Raw genomic sequence first — 19,479 nt, forward strand, 5'->3', positions numbered from 1 at the left:
ATGTATGCACATGCGCAAGTGAACACACACACTCACTCACACGTGCGCACGCGCGCGCGCGCGCACGCACGCACACACACACACACACACACACTGCCTGCTGGGGAGGTAGGATCTGGCGGGGGCAGGAGAGGCCCGGCTGTCCTTTCTCCTGCTCCCAATGGCCATCCTCAAACTCAGAGCCCTGCCTGGGCATCTCAGCCCCTCACCTCCCTGGAGCGCCCCGGGCAAGTCACACGGGCTCCCTAGCTTCCCTGTGCCTCCGCTTCTCCTGTGTTCTCCTGTGTAGGGCATGGGCGAGGCCTGGGCCCTGCCCCTCCCTCAGCAGGCATCCCCCTCCCTCCCCATCTCCTGTCTCCCCTTTTGTCTCCCAGCACTTGCTGGCATCCTAGCCTGGGAGGGGGCGGGACTGCGGCCACTCTGCTAATGGCCCCCTCCAACATCTGAGAGTGCCCCCCCTCCTGCCACACCTAGAGGACCCCACAGCCCATCCAAGGGGGTGAGGGGCTGGGGCAGGGAGGCAGAGGTGGGGGGGGGAGGGTCATTTCTGGCCGCAGCTGTGGCCACGTGGCTGTCTCCAGCTCGCCCTGCCTCCCGCCCTCTGTGCCCCGCCCTCCACTGCCCATGGGTGGTGCCTGGGCAAGGGCTGGGCTCACCGCTGCCAGGCAGGCTGGGTGCAGAGCCAGCAGCCTCCTGGGAAGGGCCTTGGGTCCCCAGGGCCTGCCCTCCCAGCTGGGGACAGGTGTCCCCTGCTGCCCTTGGAGGGCGGCCTAGGCAGTGGAAGAGGATGGTGGAGGTGAGCAGGGGAGGAGCAGAGAGGACGGGCCAGCAGGAGCCAGGGGATGGGCCACCCCTTTTCTGGGGCCTGGCCAGTGTGAGGGCAGGCCCCAGAGCCCCTGGGCACTCCAGTTCCTGGGGTCTGCTGTACCCTGGCCTTCTGACAGGCTGAGGCTCCCTGTGTTACTCCCGGCAGCCCTCACATCAACTGGCCATGGGCCTACAGTCTAGCCTGCATTTCCTTCGCCCTTTTATTTTGATTTTAATTTATGTTCATATATATATATATATATGTACATTTTTTTTCTTATCAGTCCTAGGGCTTGAACTCAGGGCCTGGGCGCTGTCCCTGAGCTTTTACTCAAGGCTAGCACTCTCCCACTTGAGCCACAATTCCATAGTCATGGCCTGTGACCATCTGGGGAGGTCTCATCCTCAGCCCGTGGGCCAGTCGCCCAGCATCCACGGGGAGGTGCAGCGGGTCCCCGGTGTGTGACTTCTTGGAGATTGTGGCCTGCGTGCACCCATGAGGCCGGGAAGCTCCCTCTGGGCTTTGCAGTGCTCCTGCCCACACCTCCCAGCAAGCCGGGCTCCAGCCTTTGGCCACCAGCCTCCAATGCCAGCCTCCTGTGGGGACTGTGGGAGGAGGCAGCAGGCTGCTGCCGGGCGGAGGGAGGCTGGGTTGCCATGGACTGGAGCCTGGGCTGGGGCCCGGGCTGGCTGAATATGGCCAGGTGGAGGAGACACTGTATCCTCCCTCAGCCACACTCCCCCTCCGCCCCCAGCCTGAGACCATGGCTGCCTAGCCTGGAGAAAGTGAGACCCTCTGAAGGGCTGCCTGGGCCGACTTCCACATGTGTGTTCATTCCTTCATGCATTCATTCATTCACCTTGCCAGCAGCAGCAGTGGCTGGCAGTGAGCCTGTAGCGAGGCCCGGCCCCACCATGCTGAGTTGTTCCATTGCCCCTCCAAACATGCCTGCGAGGCAGGGACTGCTGGTACCCACAGCTCACGGGTGGCCCTGCAGCTCAGAGAGGTTGATCGGCTTGTTGAGGCTCCACAGCTGGGGACGGCAAAGCTGGCACCGAGGCGTGGGCTGCCCTGAGCCCCTGCGAGCAGCAGCCTCGGCCCTGGGCAGCAGCCAGGCTGCAGGAAGGCTGCACGGACACTGGGGGCAGTGGGCACTTGGCTGTTGAAGAAGAGGGAGAAGGTAGGATTTGGGGTGGGGGCATTTGGGTACACAGAGCCTTCCCCAGAGTGGGCACCTCCTGGCTTCCCTGGCTCTCCCCATGCCCACTGCTGCTTCCCATTGAGCCCAGACTGCCCTCCCACGGGTCTCACTGGTGACTGTCACCTGCCCCCCTGCTCCTCCGAGAGCGCCCTGCAGGGCCGGGTGTCAGCCAGCCATGGGAGCCAGGCAGCCCCCGCCGCCCTGTTTTCACCCCTCCAAGGGTGCCTGGAGGGGTCCTGAGGGGGCTCAGGAAAGTGGGAGTGCTCAGGTCGGCAGTGGCGAGCCTGCTGTGGGCTGCAGAGGCAAGCTAGGCTACCCTGTGTGTTCAGAGCCCAGCCCTGGAGAGCGGGGGTAGACTGAGGCAGAGAGGTTGGTAAAGACACCAGTGAGGATAGGTGGGGACCGATGGCAGTGGCCTTGAGTGCAGGCAGGGGATGCCGAGCACTTGGGCATGGGGTGCACCAGGCCCTCCATGCCTTCCTCAGAGCCCAGGGGAGAGGGCCGTACATGTGCACACGTGTGCACACAACACACTCTCCTCGTCCTTCCCCGGGCTGACTCCTTGGGTTACCTGGGAGGGGGGTGGGGGAGTATTGTCATGAAGTTCAGAGGGGAGAATGTGTGGGTTCAGGAGCAGGTGACTCGGCCATTAGAATTCATTTTTTTTTGGCACTACTGGGTGCTTTTTGAACTAGGGGTCTCTCACCTGCTCAGCTGGTGCTCTTTTACTTGACACACAAGCTCCTCTTCCTCATCTGTCCCTGCTTGAGTCCCCTGGCCACTCTGCCTCGAGGTCCCCTCTTCCAGGGGCGTCTGAGGTGTCCTGAGCAGGAGCAGCAGGTAGAGACTGATCATCCTCAGGGGATCGAGTGCTCCTGGGGCTGAGCAGTGCTGTAGGTATTGGGGTCCAGCAGGGAGCATCCCTGGTTTGTGGGGCTGACTCTCCAGGGCAGAGGCGGACACCCCTTGTGGCATCTATACCCCAGTGTGAGCAGTATGATGGAGCCCAGGAGGCCTGAGGTGGGAGGAGCTAGAGGCTAGGGAAGAGAGAGGATGGGCAGATCCCATCCCACAGGCCTTCTGGGCCTCCAGGATGAGTTTTGGGGTACAGGAGAGAGGCTAAGAACTTCACCTGTAAAGTTTGCTGGACACCTCCAGGACCAGCTCCACATCACCTTCATGAGTGGACGCATCTGTGAGATGGTTCAGGTGACTGGTGCCTCAGGGGGTACAGGGGGCCTCTGAGCTCCAGGTGGACACTGGTCGGGTCAGGAGGCCCCTCCCGCTCTCGGTGGTGGCCAGGACAGTGTTGGCACTGGAGCTGCGCCAGGGAGCCTGGTCACCGCAAGGACTGGTTCTCAAATGTTCTGGGATGGACCATCTTGCCAAGGGCCTGCAGAAAAGTTGGTTAAGCAGCTCTAGATCAGGAATTGATATCCATGGCAGCCAGCCAAGCCAGATAGGAGGGGACAGGGACATGGTCTGGGTGGGAGGAACAGGCAGGGATCAGGGCCAGCCTTAGAGAAGAGAGTAATATAGACAGAACCTCCCCCCCCACACACACACACCTCAGGCCACCGTCCTCAGACGGCAGGCAGGTAAGATGCCCAGCATCCAGTCCTGCCAGCCTCTCACTGGCTCAGCATCAGGTGCATGATCGGGCCAGCACATACTGCTCTTCACCAAGCCCGCAGGACCTGGACCTGCTGGTCGGTGACATGGCTCCCAGTGGCCCCTTCCTCTTAGGGCTGGAGCACAGAGCAAGCAGGATGCCAGACAGAATGTTGGGGGGCGGGGGCACCCAAGGGGCGTGCAGTCCCTGCCAGCTGCTGGTATCATCGTGATGGTCACTGAGTGTGGTGTCTGGTGGCCCTGGGCCTGGCCTGTAGTGCCTTGTTCTGTGTGACTCCGGCTACAGCCATCCCTGTCTTTACCAGAGGGGAAACTGAGGCACGGTCTTGCTTGGTCAGGCCATGTGTTGAGCTCTCTGGTATGGGTGGCATTGGGCCATTCCAGGAGGGATATAGCCACATAGCCCCCTCCCCTCGGCTCCCTCCCCTCCCCCACTGCCTGACAGCAAGGCTCTGAGCTGGCCTGGAACTGGGTGGGGCTCTGCCTGGTCACTATAAACATGGCCAGTTCCTCTGTTTGTCCTGCCCTCCGTGCGGTGCCCAGAGGAAAGGGGTGGCCCAGGCAAATATCCGTAGGTGTGCCCCTCTTCTGCTTCCCCTGCTTAGGGGTGATGGGGGAGACTGCACAGCAGGAGAGGAGAAGGGAAACAGCCAATCACTTCTATCCCTTTCCTCCCCTCCCCCTGCCCTCCCCTCCAGGGCTATGAGTGGTTCCTGCCCCTGCCAGTTGCATTGGGGCTTTGGGGAGGAGGGGCTGAGAGCCTGTGCCAAGAGTTCAAGGTGAGGGCAGGCCGGACACAGAAGGCCGAAAGGTCACAGCACATGGGCACACTGCAAGACCACACAGAGGAAAGCAATGAGGAGCCCGGGGCAGATCAGGACTGCAGGAATGGCTGTCTGAGACCCCAAAGCAGAAGCTAAGATGCCTCAGCCCACATCCAGTGACCCAGGCAAGCAGAGAAGCAGGTGGGGAGAGCCCTGGGCAGGCGGCTCCGGCCTCCTGGGGCCCGTTGAGACAGGCTGGGTGCCCGCTCCCACCCACCTCCTACTGAACTGCAGCTGCCAAACCAGTTCCCAGGCTGGCGTCCTGCCCCGTCCCTGATCCTGCTTCCAGGCTGGTACTCCCCTCCCTTCCTGAGCTACTTCCTCTGGAAGGTCATCCAGGAGAGCCCACTGAAGCTGAGCCTGTGCCCAGCACTGTGCCAGACGCTGGGGGAACCCTCTGGGAAGGAGACAGAGGTCCCCACTGGTGCCCCTGTCCCAACATGCCTTGCCCTCAGCAGCCACCTCCAAGGATGTCCCTGCAGGTCACTGACCTCCCTGGGGACAGATCTTGCTGCCCCTCCTGTGGGCCCCCAGAGGTCAGAGCCTGTGCAGGTCATCGCCATGGCCCTGGCACCAGCCAGCAGATGGCCACGCACAGAGGCCTGATGGAGAGTTACAGACGTGCACAGTCTCGTCCCTTTTCACAGATGACTGAGCCGCAGCCCCGACAGGCGACGCCACCCGTGCGAGGGCGCTTATAGCCCGCCAGCCTCCAATCAGGTGTGTGAGACAGGAGGTGCGGAGCGGCCTGCCAGGGTTGGGCGTTTGTTTAATTCAGTTTGTGGACCCTAGTAAGGAGACAGTGTTTTCTAGCAAAGCCGTTCGAAACCCGTGTTTACAGAGCAGGGCACCGAAGGGTCTGCGGGGCAGCGTGCCCGCCCACCTCCTTTCACTGCCCCTTCCTCCCCTTGTGCCCCAGGCCACAGCAGGTGCAGGGAACACCCCACTCCCAGGCCATCATTTCTAGGACTCCCTGTGGGTGCCACCGTCAGCTTCCCCTGCAGCCCTTTGCCTCTTACCCCACTTACCCTGAGCATTGCCACGAGCTGGGCTGGCTTGTTCGAGGTGCCCCACTGCAGACCCAGAGCCTAAAAATTGGGGTAGGTGTAAGCCGGGTGCTGGTGGCTCACACCTGTCATCCTAGCTACTCAGGAGGCTGAGATCTGAGGATCGTGGTTCCAAGCCAGCCCTGGCAGGAAAGTCTGTGAGACTCCTATCTTCAATAAAACACCAGAAAAAGCCAGAAGTGGTTCTGTGGCTCAAGTGGTAGAGCGCTCGCCTTGAGCAAGGACCCAGGCCCAGAGTTCAAGCTCCATGACTGACAAAAAAAAAAAATGAGGGAGTGTGGCCTTGCAGACTGCTCATGGCCAGTTCACTAGCCTTTGGTGGAGGAGTAAACAAACACGGGGTTGGCATCCCCAGCCTATATCAGTTCTAGGCAACAGTGTGGGTGGGGGATAGCTGCCTGGCAGGATCACCCCTTTCCTGAGTGCTCAGTGTGCCAGGTCTGGCTTGTGCCAACACCAGACTCAGCCAGCGAAGCAGGCTCTGAGAATGGCAGAGGGCTGGGGACTTCAATCAGAGGATTGAAGGAGGGTGTAAGGAAGGAGTCGTGGGTTGCTCTGAGGGAGGGAGTTCCAGGCAAAATCCCTGGTATACAAGCTGATCGGATGTGAGGCAGAGGTGGGGACAGGGGCTGTGTGGGGTCTTGGACCTAAGGGCTCTGAGTCTCATCCCCTGCCTGGGAGGACCCAGAGCCTGGTCTCAGAGGCCAGGGAGGAGGCTGCTGCCCCCTAGTGGTCCAGCTGGGAAGCTGCAGGGTTGGGGGGGCTGACCAGGGTCAGCACAGGGACAGCTGGGTGTGTTTGGGCCACTCTCCACCCAGCACTGACCCTACCCCTGTGGTGATTCCTTCCACAGGCCCAGGCCGGCAGGAGCCCCGGCTCTGGCAGGCACCATGTTTGGGAAGAGGAAGAAGCGGGTGGAAATCTCAGCACCATCCAACTTCGAGCATCGCGTGCACACAGGCTTCGACCAGCACGAGCAGAAGTTCACGGGGCTGCCCCGCCAGTGGCAGAGCCTGATTGAGGAGTCAGCCCGGCGGCCCAAGCCCCTCATCGACCCTGCCTGCATCACCTCCATCCAGCCTGGGGCCCCCAAGGTACGCAACAATGCCCATGCAGATCCTCCCCTTCCCCCCGCCCCAGAGCCCAGCCCTCCCGTACCTGACCCTCCTCCCGCACATCTGCCTCTGGGGAAATTGTGAGAGTTACTGTAGTCCTGGTGCCCAGATGTGGCCTCCAGCCAGGCAGGCTCCCGGGGCCAGATGCCTGCTGGGAGGGCAGCCAGGTTCGTCCCCAGCGGGTAGAGCGGCCAGGCCTACTGGTCAGCAGGCTCAGTGCCCAGGCAGGCCTGCGGCTGATTCATTCTCTTGCTGCCAGCCCAGGGTCAGCCAGGTAACCATAGCCAGTGCCCAGTGTCAGCCTGCACCCCCACCACAGGGTGCTCTGAGTCCCATGGCCTCTGGACCATCCTTCAAAGCAAGTCTTCATGTCCAGCTGGATAATTTATGCCCAGCAATGGGTGCTGGGTATCAGGACCCACACTCCCCAGGGTGCTCCATGCTTGGTCCTCAGGTCCCTGGCAGCAGGTTGTACTGTGTCTCCTGAAGTCTAGCCCCACCCTGCTCCCCCAGGAGGAAGGGCTCTGTCAGAGGACACATCAAGGGGCCTCTTGGGTAGGCTCTAGCCTGAGGCCCTCGGTCCATGGCCAGGACTCTCCTTGTTTTCTCGTGGCCCTCTTGACCTCAGCCCTAATGCCACAGCCTGCACCGGGGGCTATCTGTCTGGCTTTCTTGGGCTGTCTTGGCAAGGCCAGCCTTCCAGGAAAGGCAGGGGCAGCCAGGCCTGTGGGTGGCTGGGGTGAGGCCAGGTTCTCTGCGCCTCTCCCTGCATGCCAGCCTCTGCTGTAGGGGCTGAGAGGTAGCAGGACTGGAGACTAGAGGAAAGACCAAGGCCCTCAAGGACAGACGCACATGCTCTGTTAGAAGGCTGGGGCAGCTGCTTCCCCTAACCCCTGCCCAGTCTGGGACGGATCCCAGGTGCTTCCCCACCTGAGCCACTCCCCCAGAGCTGGTTGCTGACACGTAGCCCCAGGAGCGGGGCTAGCCAGGCAGGGTGTGCCCAGAGTATCCAGGAGGCCGTCTCTGTCTTCTCCTTGGGACCAAGGCCCCTCTCACTCTCTGGACCCCACCCTCAGCCTCCAGAGGAGCAGGGATTGTGGTTTTGGGGTTAATGATCTTGGCAGCCTGCAGGGGAAGAGTACTGAGCCCAGCCCGACCTAGCGGGGCCTGTAATTTGCGGCTCTCTAGGGCTGATTACAGACTGCGCTGGCCTCTCCCTCCCTCCTCCTTCCCTCCTTCCCACAGGCCTGATTCTCCCCAGTCTGGGGAGCTAGGGAAAGATGGGGTGCACCTCAAGGATGCCACCCAGGCTGCTGAGCCTGCTCCTTCAGCTCCTACAGCTGCAGCTGAGTTCTGGGGGGCTACAGGGCCCCTGGTCCCTCCCCATCCCCCTCTATCCACCCCACCATTCACCCACAGCATTGCTTCATTCCGTCTCTGTCTTGTCTCTGTGTGTGTGTGTGTGTGTGTGTGTGTTGTTCTGTCTCCATGCCGGATGCACGTCCTGTGCCCCTCCTTGCCCGGCCCCCACCCCGCATTGCCCCGGCCCCCAGACCATCGTGCGAGGCAGCAAAGGTGCCAAGGATGGGGCCCTCACACTGCTGCTCGACGAGTTTGAGAACATGTCGGTGACACGCTCCAACTCACTGCGGAGAGACAGCCCGCCACCCCCTGCCCGTGCCCGCCAGCAGAATGGGGTGCCAGAAGAGCAAGGGCCCCCGGCCAGGGGCGGCCCAGAGAAGGCTGGAGGCCGAGGCCGGGCCACAGGGCGCAGTGAGGCGGGTGGCGGCAGTGGTGACAGGCGGAGGGGGGGCCCGGAGAAGAGGCCCAAGTCTTCCAGGGAAAGCCCAACAGGACCCCAGGAGTCCTCCCGGGACAAACGCCCCCTCTCTGGGCCCGACGTCAGCACCCCCCAACCTGCGGGCCTGGCCGGTGGGGCGAAGCTGGCAGCTGGCAGGCCCTTTAACACATACCCACGGGCTGACACGGACCACCCACCCCGGGGTGCCCAGGTAACCTGACCCCACCCCAAGATGCCCTGGCTCCCTGTCTGTTCCCTGTGCCCCCCCCCCAGCCCTGCCCAGCCCTGTCATTTGCTCATCCTGACCACCCATGTGTCTGTCCCTCAGTCCCACAGGACCTGTCCTACCCGCCACTCACAACTGCCTCTCTTCTGTTTCAGGGGGAGCCACACACCATGGCCCCTAATGGGCCATCCGTGGGGGGTCTGGCTGCCCCTCAGTCTTCCCGGCCTCCCACCCGAGCCCATGGTGCCCCCAGCCCTGGCATGCTGGGCCCCCATGCCTCTGAGCCCCAGCTGGCCCCTCCAGCCCGCACCCTTGCTGCTCCTGCTGCACCCCCCGCCCCTGGACCCCGCTCCCCACAGCGGGAGCCCCAGCGAGTGTCTCACGAGCAGTTCCGGGCTGCTCTGCAGCTGGTGGTGGACCCGGGGGACCCACGCTCCTACCTGGACAACTTCATCAAGATTGGCGAGGGCTCCACGGGCATTGTGTGCATTGCCACCGTGCGCAGCTCGGGCAAGCTGGTGGCCGTCAAGAAGATGGACCTGCGCAAGCAGCAGCGGCGGGAGCTGCTCTTCAATGAGGTACGTGGGGCGCCTTTCCCGAGCCCAGCCCGGCCTCCCCAAACCCCAGTCCCACCTTGGTCCCATCCAAGACCACCTGACCTTCCAGATCCTCACCTCTTGTCTCCTGCAGCTCCATCGGGCCCACCCACTCCCCTGCAGCTCCTGGCTCGGGTCCACTCTTGGCGTCCCTGGCCATTTCCCACACACAGCCAAGAATTTTAGGGCTCTTCTCCATCCCGCCCCTTCCAAGCTCTGGGTTCTGTCCAACTTCCGGCTCTGGCCCCCAGGGGTATGGGTGTGAGGTCTCCCTCTTCCGATGCTGGAGGCTGGGCAAGGCCAGCTCCTGCTTCCTGTCCTCCACACAGCCCCCACTGCCCCAGCCCGGTCCCTGGAAGCCCAGTGACCCTGTAGTCCCCAGGCCTTTCCCTTCTAGTCCTTGTACCCGGAGTTCAGCATTCTGCCTGTGTGTGCACGCATGCGCACACGCACACGTGCACATAACCTTTAACCACTCCTCCTACTTGCCTCCCCTGGGCCCCGACCCTTTTCTCCCTCCCTTAGACAGCACCAGAGACCTGCCAGGACTGGCCAGGATGAGAGAGGAAAGCATGGGGGTGTGCGGGGTGAAGGGCACACCCCCCAGAATGGAGGCGTCACCTTCAAGCTGGCTGCTGGCTTTTGGCAGCAGTGGGGAGCAAGGCCCAGACCCAGGAAGGGGGGCCAAGTGAAGGCCATGGCTGACCCCTCCCCCCCATCCAGGTGGTGATCATGCGAGACCACCGGCATGAGAACGTGGTGGAAATGTACAACAGCTACCTGGTGGGGGATGAGCTCTGGGTGGTAATGGAGTTCCTGGAAGGAGGCGCCCTCACAGACATCGTCACCCACACCAGGTACGCATGCGCCTGCTCTCCTGGCCTCGCCCCACCCCATGGAGGCAGGTCTGTGTGGCTGCCATTGACTTCCTAGGCCTCAGTTTCCCACCTGAGGCGGGGCTGTGCCTGTTCAGCCCCGGGCAGGACCCCGTCTGCCCAATCCCTCCCTCACGTGCAGGATGAATGAGGAGCAGATCGCTGCCGTGTGCCTGGCCGTGCTGCAGGCCCTGTCTGTGCTGCATGCTCAGGGTGTCATCCATCGGGACATCAAGAGTGACTCCATCCTGCTGACCCACGACGGCAGGGTGAGCACTGGCTGGGTGGGCGGGCACTGAGTCCAGGTTCAGTCTCAGGTCTAGGTCAATAGGGGCCAGACTATCCCTGGACACTGAGGGGACAGGCTTGGGCCCACAGCCAGGATGGGGTCATGGCTGAACTGAGGTGCCTGGAACACACACACACACCCCGACACACACACACACCCCGACACACACACACACCCCGACACTCACACACACACCGGGTCAGGGCTGTGTGACTCTCAGACCTGTGAGCAGAATGTATTTCTCTGAGGAGACCTGTGAAATGAAACCACCCTAGGACATGGGCCCTCCAAGCTAGGCCCATCTCTATCCTCACCCAGGCTCCGGGAGCAGCCCCCACACTGCCCACCTGTCAGATCCGAGAGCCCAGCTCTGATCTCTGGGCAACACAATGGAGTCACCCTGGCCAAGGCCAAGCTGGCAGATAGGTGGACACCCCTGCGTGGCCTTGCCCAGACCAATGCCCCTGACCTCCCACCTCTCCCTGGATCCCAGGTGAAGCTGTCAGATTTTGGGTTCTGCGCCCAGGTGAGCAAGGAGGTGCCACGGAGGAAGTCACTGGTTGGCACACCTTACTGGATGGCCCCGGAGCTCATCTCCCGCCTTCCCTACGGGCCAGAGGTGAGCCCAGCGGTGGCCTAGCTGTCTTGCTGGCAGTGGGAGCAGCTGGCATGGGGAAGGGGCCAGTCTCAAGGAAAGGAGGTAGGGCGCATGCGTGTGTATCTGTATTCATCTCTCCATTCATTCCGGATTGAATACTAGCTTGAAGAAAACCGTGAAAGCTCATTACAATAAAACTAAAGGAGGGCTGGGAAGGTGGCTCAGTGGTAGAGCGCTTGCCTTGTATACCTGAGGCCCTGGGTTCGATTCCTCAGCACCACATAAGCAAAAAGCCAGAAGTGGTGCTGTGGCTCAAGTGGTAGAGCACTAGCACTAGCTGAAGGACAGTGCCCAGGCCCAGAGTTCAGGCCCCATGACCGGACCCCCCCCCCAAAAAAAAACTAAAGGAGCCAGCACTCGTGACTCACACCTGTAATTATAGCTACACAGGAGGCTGAGACCTAGAAGACCATGGTTCAAAGCCAGCCCACGCAGAAAAGTCCATAAGGGGAAAAAACAAATAAAAAACACCAAAATCTGAAGTGCTGAGTCCTTAAGCTGTGAAGAGGTTTGGGGGACCGGGCTTCAGACAGCCCTGTCTGTGCACACTGGTTTCCTCAGTGTCACCTTGGCCCCTGTGGCCCCACAGCCAACCCCTGGCAGCGGGGGACATCTCAGCCTGTGACCTCCACTGGCATTCTAGATACTTTGGCTAAAATCCCAAGGCTGGACCTGATTGGCTCAGCATAGGTCATGTACGCCTTTCCCTATGTCCCAATTTCTGATTGGGCAGCCTAGGTCATAGCCCTCCTATGGGAGGGGTTTCACCAGAGGAAGCCTGAGCCTGGTTAGCTAGGGATTCTGGAGCATGCAAGATCTGGCTAGCTGGGCATCCTCAGGCATATTCTAGGCCCCAGCCTCACCAAGGCCTGGCCGCCTGAAGCCCAGCCCGGCCGTGCTTCTCCCCACTCCAGGTGGACATCTGGTCACTGGGGGTAATGGTAATTGAGATGGTGGATGGGGAGCCCCCTTACTTCAATGAGCCACCCCTCAAAGCCATGAAGATGATCCGGGACAACCTGCCACCCCGACTGAAGAACCTACACAAGGTGGGCCGCCTGGCGGGGAGGGGCATGTGGCACATGACACCCCTGACCCAGGGGCTGGAGGCCACAGGCCCTCCTGGTGGGAAGGGGGTCTTCCAGGGCCTGGCTGCTGCCCACTCACTACCCTGGGGCCTTCAGGTGGATGGTGGGGCTGGCACCAGAGCCAGTACCTAGCGCCCCGCCCCCTGAGCCCGTCTCCTCCCTCAGGTGTCGCCATCCCTGAAGGGCTTCCTGGACCGCCTGCTGGTGCGTGACCCGGCACAGCGGGCCACGGCGGCCGAGCTGCTGAAGCACCCGTTCCTGACCAAGGCGGGCCCGCCCGCCAGCATCGTGCCCCTCATGCGCCAGCACCGCGCCAGATGAGCCCAGCGCGGCCTGAACCAAAGAGCCTGTGGGCTGCCCTGCGCCCACCACGCGGCCCTGCCTGCAGAGGCTGCCTGCCAGACACCGTGGGCACACGCTGCCCTCCACGCTGGGCCTCGAGGAACCCCACTACTGAACCCAGGGTTTGATTCTGGGGCCTCAGATGACACGAGTGTCTTGTGGGAGCAAGCGAGGCTTCCGGAGCCCCGGCCTCCAGGACGAGGCCCTCCTGGTGCTCTGTCCAGGGAGGAGATGGCCACCCAGCACTGGAAACCCGCAGCGGGGACCCTGGGCAGAGAGACCACCAGAAGAGAGGGTGTTGTGTGAGTGTGTGTGTGTGTGTACGTGTGTGTACGTGTGTGCGTGTGTGTCCTCACACACTGAAAGTCTAGCAACTCTGTCCTCAGCCTGCAAGTGGCAATCTCAGACCTTACCTAGCTCCCAGCCCCCTCCCCCTGAGCCATTGTGGGGGGTCAATCATGAATGTCTGAAGAGTGGCCTTTCCCCAGAGCCCTGCACCCCCTTTTCTCCGTTGCTGAAGAGGGGCAGTGAGGCCTGTGCAGAAGTGACTTCCGCGCCGGACGCCTCCGTTTTCTAGAAGTCTATTTATATTGTCATTTTATAACACTAGCCCTGGCTCCTGACCCGGGCCAGGCACCTCCGGTCCTGTGGCGGCCGGGAGGCCCGTTCCTGCCCCGCCCCGCCCCGCCCCCTCCCCTCCCTCGTTAGTTTTACAATTAAAACATTTTCTTGTTTGGGTGTGTGCTGTGTAGACACCTCTGCCCGGCCATCTTGGGGGGAGATTGGGGGACCAGAATCTAGTAGCCCAGATTTCTGTGGCAGCCCAGCCCTGTGAGCTGACCCCAGGCAGCCCCGGCCTGTCCCACCCGGGCCTTGCCCGGGCCTGGCCATAGACCCCCAAGACCCCCAAGCCATCAGGAGCTCTCAGCCTTCTTAATACAGAGGTTCTTTGTTTTTTGTTTTTGGTTGTGGGGTTTGAACTCATCCTGGGCACTGTCTCTGGGCTCTTCAGCTCAAGGCGGGCATTCTACCACTTGAGCCACTGTGCCACTTCTGGTTTTCTGGTGGTTTATTGGAGATGAGAATATCATGGGCTTTTCTGCCCAGGCTGGCTTTGATCCATGATCCTCAGATCTCAGCCTCTTTAGTAGCTAGGATGACAGGCATGAGCCACTAGCGCCCAGCTAATACAGGGTTCGTGTTCCTCAGCATTCCTGGGGGTATAAATGGATGGTCACCTCACCAATGGAGACAAGAGGCCACTAACCCTTGGCAGGACTCTTGACTAATATGGCGGCCCAGTCCCTCCACCTTGCGTACAAAGCCTCCCCCAAATCTTCCAGATTAGCAGCTGGGGGCACTGCAAAAAGTGGCCTTCCAGGCTTCTGGGCTGGCAGAGCTGGGGAGCACAGCCTGGAGTGGGGACACCCCACACACCCCAGAAATGAACGCGAAGTCAGCCAGGCAAGTGTGCTGTTGGTGATGGGGTTCGAGGCACAGCGGTGGATCCAGTCAGACCAGGTTCACAAACCCGGGCTGACTCACAGCCTGGGTGGCACTCAGCAATTTGCATTTCCTGTTTTAAAAATTGTTTTGATGGTACTGAGGTTTGAACTGAGATTTTGTGCTTGCCACGAGGACCCTTTCCCGCTTGAGCCATTGTCTCCCCCACCCCCAGCTGCAGTTTATTCCATTTGTTTGTGGTTGTGGGTGTTTTTGTTTTTGTTTTTTGCCAGTCCTGGGCTTGAACTCAGGGCCTGGGCACTGCCCCTGACCTTCATTTGCTCAAGGCTAGCACTCTACCACTTGAGCCACAGCGCCACTTCTGGTTTTTTTCTGTTTATGTGGTCATCGAACCCAGGGCTTCATGCATGCTAGCAAGCACTCTACCACTAGGCCACATTCCTAGCCCCTGTTGTGTTTTTGAGACAGCCCATACTGGCCTCCAACTCTCTCAGTCCTCTTGCCTCAGTTTCCCAAACGCTGAGATTGCAGCAGAATGGGGCCCTGCAGCATGCTGGCTCATGGGGTGACTATTGGTGTCTCAGCAGAGTGGGCAGCTTGGACGCCCTTTCTGGTCTGCCAGGCATAGGGCTGGCCTGGCCCTCCCTGCCCAGCAAGCAGAGCCACCGTTCCATCAGCCCTGAGCTGGGGACAATCAGTAAAGAAATCCATTGAAGGCCCTGCCCGGGTGAGCCAGAAGGTGACCAAGGAAGCCTCTCTGAGTAGTCACAGGCCACCAGGAGCACACGAAGCAAGGGCTGGGTGTGGCCGTGCAGAGCTGTGGAGCAGAATGTTCTAAGCTGTGAGGACCCAGGCTGCCTTCTATACAATCAATGAGGAGCCATCACCAGACTGTAGGACTGGATTCTCCTGCCCCCCCCCCAAGGCTTATCCCTGTCTCCTGAGGGGACCTCTATCTGGAATGGGTTGAACAGTGTCCCCCCACCAAAAAAAAAAAAATGGTGTGACCATTCCCTAGTCCCTGGGACCCAGAAATACTACTACATCTGGCAAAAGCTTGGGAGCTGGAGATAAGATCACCCTGTACTAATGACCCAGATGGAGTTTCCACACTCCAGGACAGTGTGTTAGCACACTCCTGTCATTGTAGCTACTCAGAGGCTGCAGGTAGGAGGATCAAGGATAGAGGCTGGACATCTGGCAAAGGTGTGAGACTCAGTCTGAAAAAAACTAAAGCCGTACGTTGGTGGCTCCCACCTGTAATCCTAGCTACTTGGGAGGCTGAGATGAGGATCACGGTTCAAAGTTAGCCTAAGCAGTAAAGTCCATGAGACTCCTATTTCTAATGAACCACCAGAAAACCAAAAGTGGCGCTGTGGCTCAAAGTGGTAGAGCACTAGGCGCAAGTGAAAAAGCTCATGGATAGTGCTTGGCCCTGAGTTCAAGCCCCATGACCAACAAAACAAAACCACTAAAGCATAAAGTGTTGGAGATGTGGTTGGTTCAAGTGGTAGAGCACCTACCTGGCCAAGTGTCCTGAGTTCAAATCTCAGAACCAATCAAACAACAAAAATTAATTAAGAGACAGGGGTCCCAGGAGTGCCTTCAGTAGCCTACCCTCCCCCTTCCCCCTTCCCTGCCTGCCCCCATCAGAAGACCTGTCACTAGGCTCCACCTCTTAAAGGTCCCACCACCACTTCCCAACAGTGCCAAGCTGGGGACCACACACACCTTTAATCCTTGGATCTCCAGAGAGCGTTCCAAACCTAGAATGTAAGCTTGTTGGGACGGGGTGGTGTGGGTTCTAGCTTCAGCTCTGCAGAGGCCCATTCTACCCTGGGGCCTTTGCCCATGTTCCCTTGGAGACCAGTTTGCAATGTTGTATTAGAATTCACTTTCCAGCTATACCCCTGGGGCTTGAACTCTGGGCCTGGGTGCTGTCCCTCAGCTCTTCAGCTCAAGGCTAACGCTGTCATTGATCCACATCTCCAGCCCTTTTATATACTAGTTTGTTTTTTGTTTTGTTTATGTTTTTGCTAGTCCTGAGGCTTGAACTCAGAGTCTGGGCTCTGTCCCTGAGCCTCTTTGTGTTCAAGACTAGCGCTCTACCACTTGAGCCTCAGCACCACTTCCAGCTTTTTCTGAGTAGTTTATTGGTGATAAGAATCTCATGAACAGCTGGGCGCTGGTGGCTCACGCCTGTAATCCTAGCTACTCAGGAGGCTGAGATCTGAGGATCGCGGTTCAAAGCCAGCCCGGGCAGGAGAGACCGTGAGACTCTTATCTCCAATAAACCACTAGAAAACCGGAAGTGGTGCTGTAGCTCAAGTGGTAGAGCGCTGGCCTTGAGCTGAAGAGCTGAGGGACAGTGCCTAGGCCCAGAGTTCAGGCCCCACAACTGGACCCCCCCCCCCAAAAAAAAAGAATCTCATGGACTTTCCTGCCCAGGCTGGCTTCGAATCTTGATCCTCAGATCTCAGCCTCCTGAGTAGCTGGGATTACAAGCGTGAGCCATTGGCACCCAGCTATATGCTACTTGAGATAGTCTCACTTCCTGCCTGGGCCTGTATCTGGACTATGATCCTCCTATTTTTTCATTTCATACCATAGCTGGAATAATCAGACACCATTCTACCCAGCGTCTGACGATTGCACTGGAGTCTCAGAGACTTCTGCCTGGGCTGGCCTAGAACCATGATCTTCCTTCTTCCAGGAAGCTAGATTGGCGCTCAGGGATTCCTCTGCTTTATGTAGAAGTTTTGAGTTTTGTTTCCTTGTTTTTTCTCCTAAGTTCTGGGGTTTATCCTGGTCTCGTGACCCAAACGTGGTCCATGGTCTGGGAGCCACTGAATGGGAGGAGATCTGCACCTCAGGTGGGGACAATGTCCAGCAAAAGCCCTGAGACAAGCCTGGGTGTGTAGCTCAGTGGTAGAGTACTGGCCTAGTATGCATGAGACACTGGGTTTGACCCCACCCCACCCAGCACCAAAACATCTCTCCTTGTTTTTAACCCAGTAGTGGTGGCACAAGCCTGTAATTCCAGCACTATAGACAGGAAGATGCCGAGTGGAAGCCAGCCTGAGCCACAGAGCAACACTGTCTTAAAAAAAAAAAAAAAAGCTAGGCGCCAGTGGCTCACACCTGTAATCCTAGCTACTCAGGAGGTTGAGATCTGAGGATTGTCGGTTCAAGGCCAGCCTGGCAGGAAAGTCTGTGAGACTCTTACCTCCAATAAACCACTTAGAAAACGAAGTGGCGCTGTGGCTCAAGTGAAAGAGCACTCACCTTGAGCTGAAGAGCTCAGGAACAGTGCCCAGGCCCAGAGTTCAAGTCCCATGACCAAACAAAGGGGGGAAAAAAGCCAGGCACCCATAGCTCACACCTGTAATCCCAGCTACTCAGGAGGCTGAGATCTGAGGATCATGGTTCAAAGCCAGCTCAGGCAGGCAAGTGTGTGAAATGCTTATCTCCAATGAACCACCAGAAAGCCAGAAGTGGAGCTGTGGCTCAAAGTGGTAGAGCACCAGCCTTGAGCAGGCATTGATTAGTTTGTCCTTCCCAGAAATCCCAATCTCTGGGCCCTTCCCCTGGTGTTTTCCCACATCAGGGCAGATCAGCTCATCTCTCGTGCCTCAGTTTCCTGGTCCCATCCAGACACAGGAAGACAATCAACCAATGTTAACCATGTGTGTCTGCAGAAGTGTTTGGCTGCCAGGCTGTGCAATGTCAAGGGAGTTCCTGGACCTCTCTGTGCTCGCTTTCCTGACCTGCAATATGGACACAACAACAGGGTTGGACCTGGCACACAGGCAGCCCTCAATTACATGGCGTCATCACTGGGGTAGCAGCCCAGCTCCCCCCAGTGTCTGACAGCATGGGGCTCGGTGCCCTGGGCTGGGGAATGTGGGACAGGAAGTACCTGTGGAACTGTGGGTACCAAGAAACCTGATGTGACCTCTCCCTGTACACTGCCAATCATTTGCTCCTGTTTGTGCTGATCCTGGGGCTTGAACTCAGGGCCTGGGCACAGTTGCTGAGCTATTTTTTTTTTTTGCTCAAGGCTCTGTTTATCTTTTTTTGGGGGGGGGAAGGGGTGGTACCGAGGAAGTGTGTTGACGGGCTCACTATGTCACCCAAGCTGTCTTGGAACCCATGTCTCAGCCTTCTCTGCATGCTGGGATTACAGGCGTGTACCACCTAGCCCGGCCAGCTCCTCCCTCTTCGTTGAGAGGATGAAGTAACACCTGGGAGTGCTTGTGGGTTCTGCTCTGGGTCCTCTCTCTGCAACTCTGGGCTTACCTGGGCAAGGTGTGGGATGTGACTGACCAAAAGCATCTGGCTCTACAGGTTTCCCTACCCCCCACCCCAAGCATGCCTCCACCATCCCCCCCCATCCCTCCCTCCCATCTGTGGCCTGAGGGAGGAGGAGGCAGGAAGGGGTGCAAACACCCAGAAAACCCCAGCTGGAGGCTGCTTGCTTCCAGGCGGCCCCGGGGTCCTCCACCTCCCTGCCCAGCTCACCTTCCCGGCCTTGCTTTGCTCTTTGCAACTTGCTTGCAAGCACAGACAGTCCCCAGGTGTGCCCAGGTGAGGGGGGGGCTGAAGAGGGGAGAAAGGAGGGTCTTCATGAACCAAAACCCCATCCCTGCCCTGATGTAACTCCTCACTGTGCTGTCAGGGTCAGTCCTAGGCCCCTGTCCACAGCTGGCCTTGGGGGAAACTGGGACTGACAGGCAGTGTGGAGGCTGGGGAAGGCTGGGGGCTGGATCCCCGGGTCTGAGGGAGGAGGCTGGGGCCTGGACCCCCGGGGTCTGAGGGAGGAGGCTGGGGCCTGGACCCCGGGGTCTGAGGGAGGAGGCTGGGGCCTGGACTCCCGGGTCTGAGGGAGGAGGCTGGACCTGGACCCCCGGGTCCGAGGGAGGAGGCTGGGGACTGGATCCCCGGATCTGAGGGAGGAAGCTGGGCCTGGATCCCCCCGGGTCTGAGGGAGGAGGCTGGGGACTGGACCCCCGGGTCTGAGGGAGGAGGCTGGGCCTGGACCCCCGGGTCTGAGGGAGGAGGCTGGACCTGGACCCCCGGGTCCGAGGGAGGAGGCTGGGGACTGGACCCCCGGAGTCTGAGGGAGGAGGCTGGGCCTGGATCCCCCCGGGTCTGAGGGAGGAGGCTGGGGACTGGACCCCGGGGTCTGAGGGAGGAGGCTGGGCCTGGACCCCCCGGATCTGAGGGAGGAGGCTGGGCCTGGACTCCTATTCCCAGGAAGGAAATCTGGGGGAAGTTTGCTCCAGTCAGAGGGAGGAGGACCCCGGGGGCCCAGATCCTCGCCCCAACACGCCCTCTATTAAGTGCGGGCTGGGCCGCCCCGCCCCCTCCCGCCCCAGTTAACCCGGAGCCCGCGGGAGCCCCGGGACTCAGTGGCTGGACCCGCAGGACAGATGGAGAAGGCGCGCGAGCTGGACGACGTGCGGGGCGCTGGGCCGGCGGCGGCGGCGGCGG

At 59.9% G+C, this 19,479-nt stretch overlaps 1 protein-coding gene across 4 annotated transcripts in view; it reads left to right on the forward strand.

Annotated features, from left to right (window-relative positions):
- Positions 1–19,479, forward strand: part of Pak4 (p21 protein (Cdc42/Rac)-activated kinase 4) — a 47,470-nt gene that overhangs the window by 14,964 nt on the left and 13,027 nt on the right. The window contains exons 2-10 of one of the 4 annotated variants that reach the window (XM_013026350.1): positions 5,113–5,185; positions 6,386–6,626; positions 8,201–8,659; positions 8,830–9,252; positions 9,994–10,127; positions 10,288–10,414; positions 10,928–11,053; positions 12,007–12,141; positions 12,346–13,205. In XM_013026350.1, coding sequence (XP_012881804.1) covers positions 6,423–6,626; positions 8,201–8,659; positions 8,830–9,252; positions 9,994–10,127; positions 10,288–10,414; positions 10,928–11,053; positions 12,007–12,141; positions 12,346–12,501 — 1,764 coding nt within the window. In that variant the 5' untranslated portion in view covers positions 5,113–5,185; positions 6,386–6,422 and the 3' untranslated portion in view covers positions 12,502–13,205. Of the gene's footprint in view, positions 1–5,112; positions 5,186–6,385; positions 6,627–8,200; positions 8,660–8,829; positions 9,253–9,993; positions 10,128–10,287; positions 10,415–10,927; positions 11,054–12,006; positions 12,142–12,345; positions 13,206–19,479 lie in introns of those variants that run through there. The other 3 variants (XR_001175439.1, XM_013026349.1, XM_013026351.1) reach the window with 3 other exon arrangements.

The sequence above is a fragment of the Dipodomys ordii genome, unplaced genomic scaffold (genome assembly GCF_000151885.1).
Source record: "Dipodomys ordii isolate 6190 unplaced genomic scaffold, Dord_2.0 Scaffold92, whole genome shotgun sequence".
In the NCBI taxonomy this organism is placed as follows: domain Eukaryota; kingdom Metazoa; phylum Chordata; class Mammalia; order Rodentia; family Heteromyidae; genus Dipodomys; species Dipodomys ordii.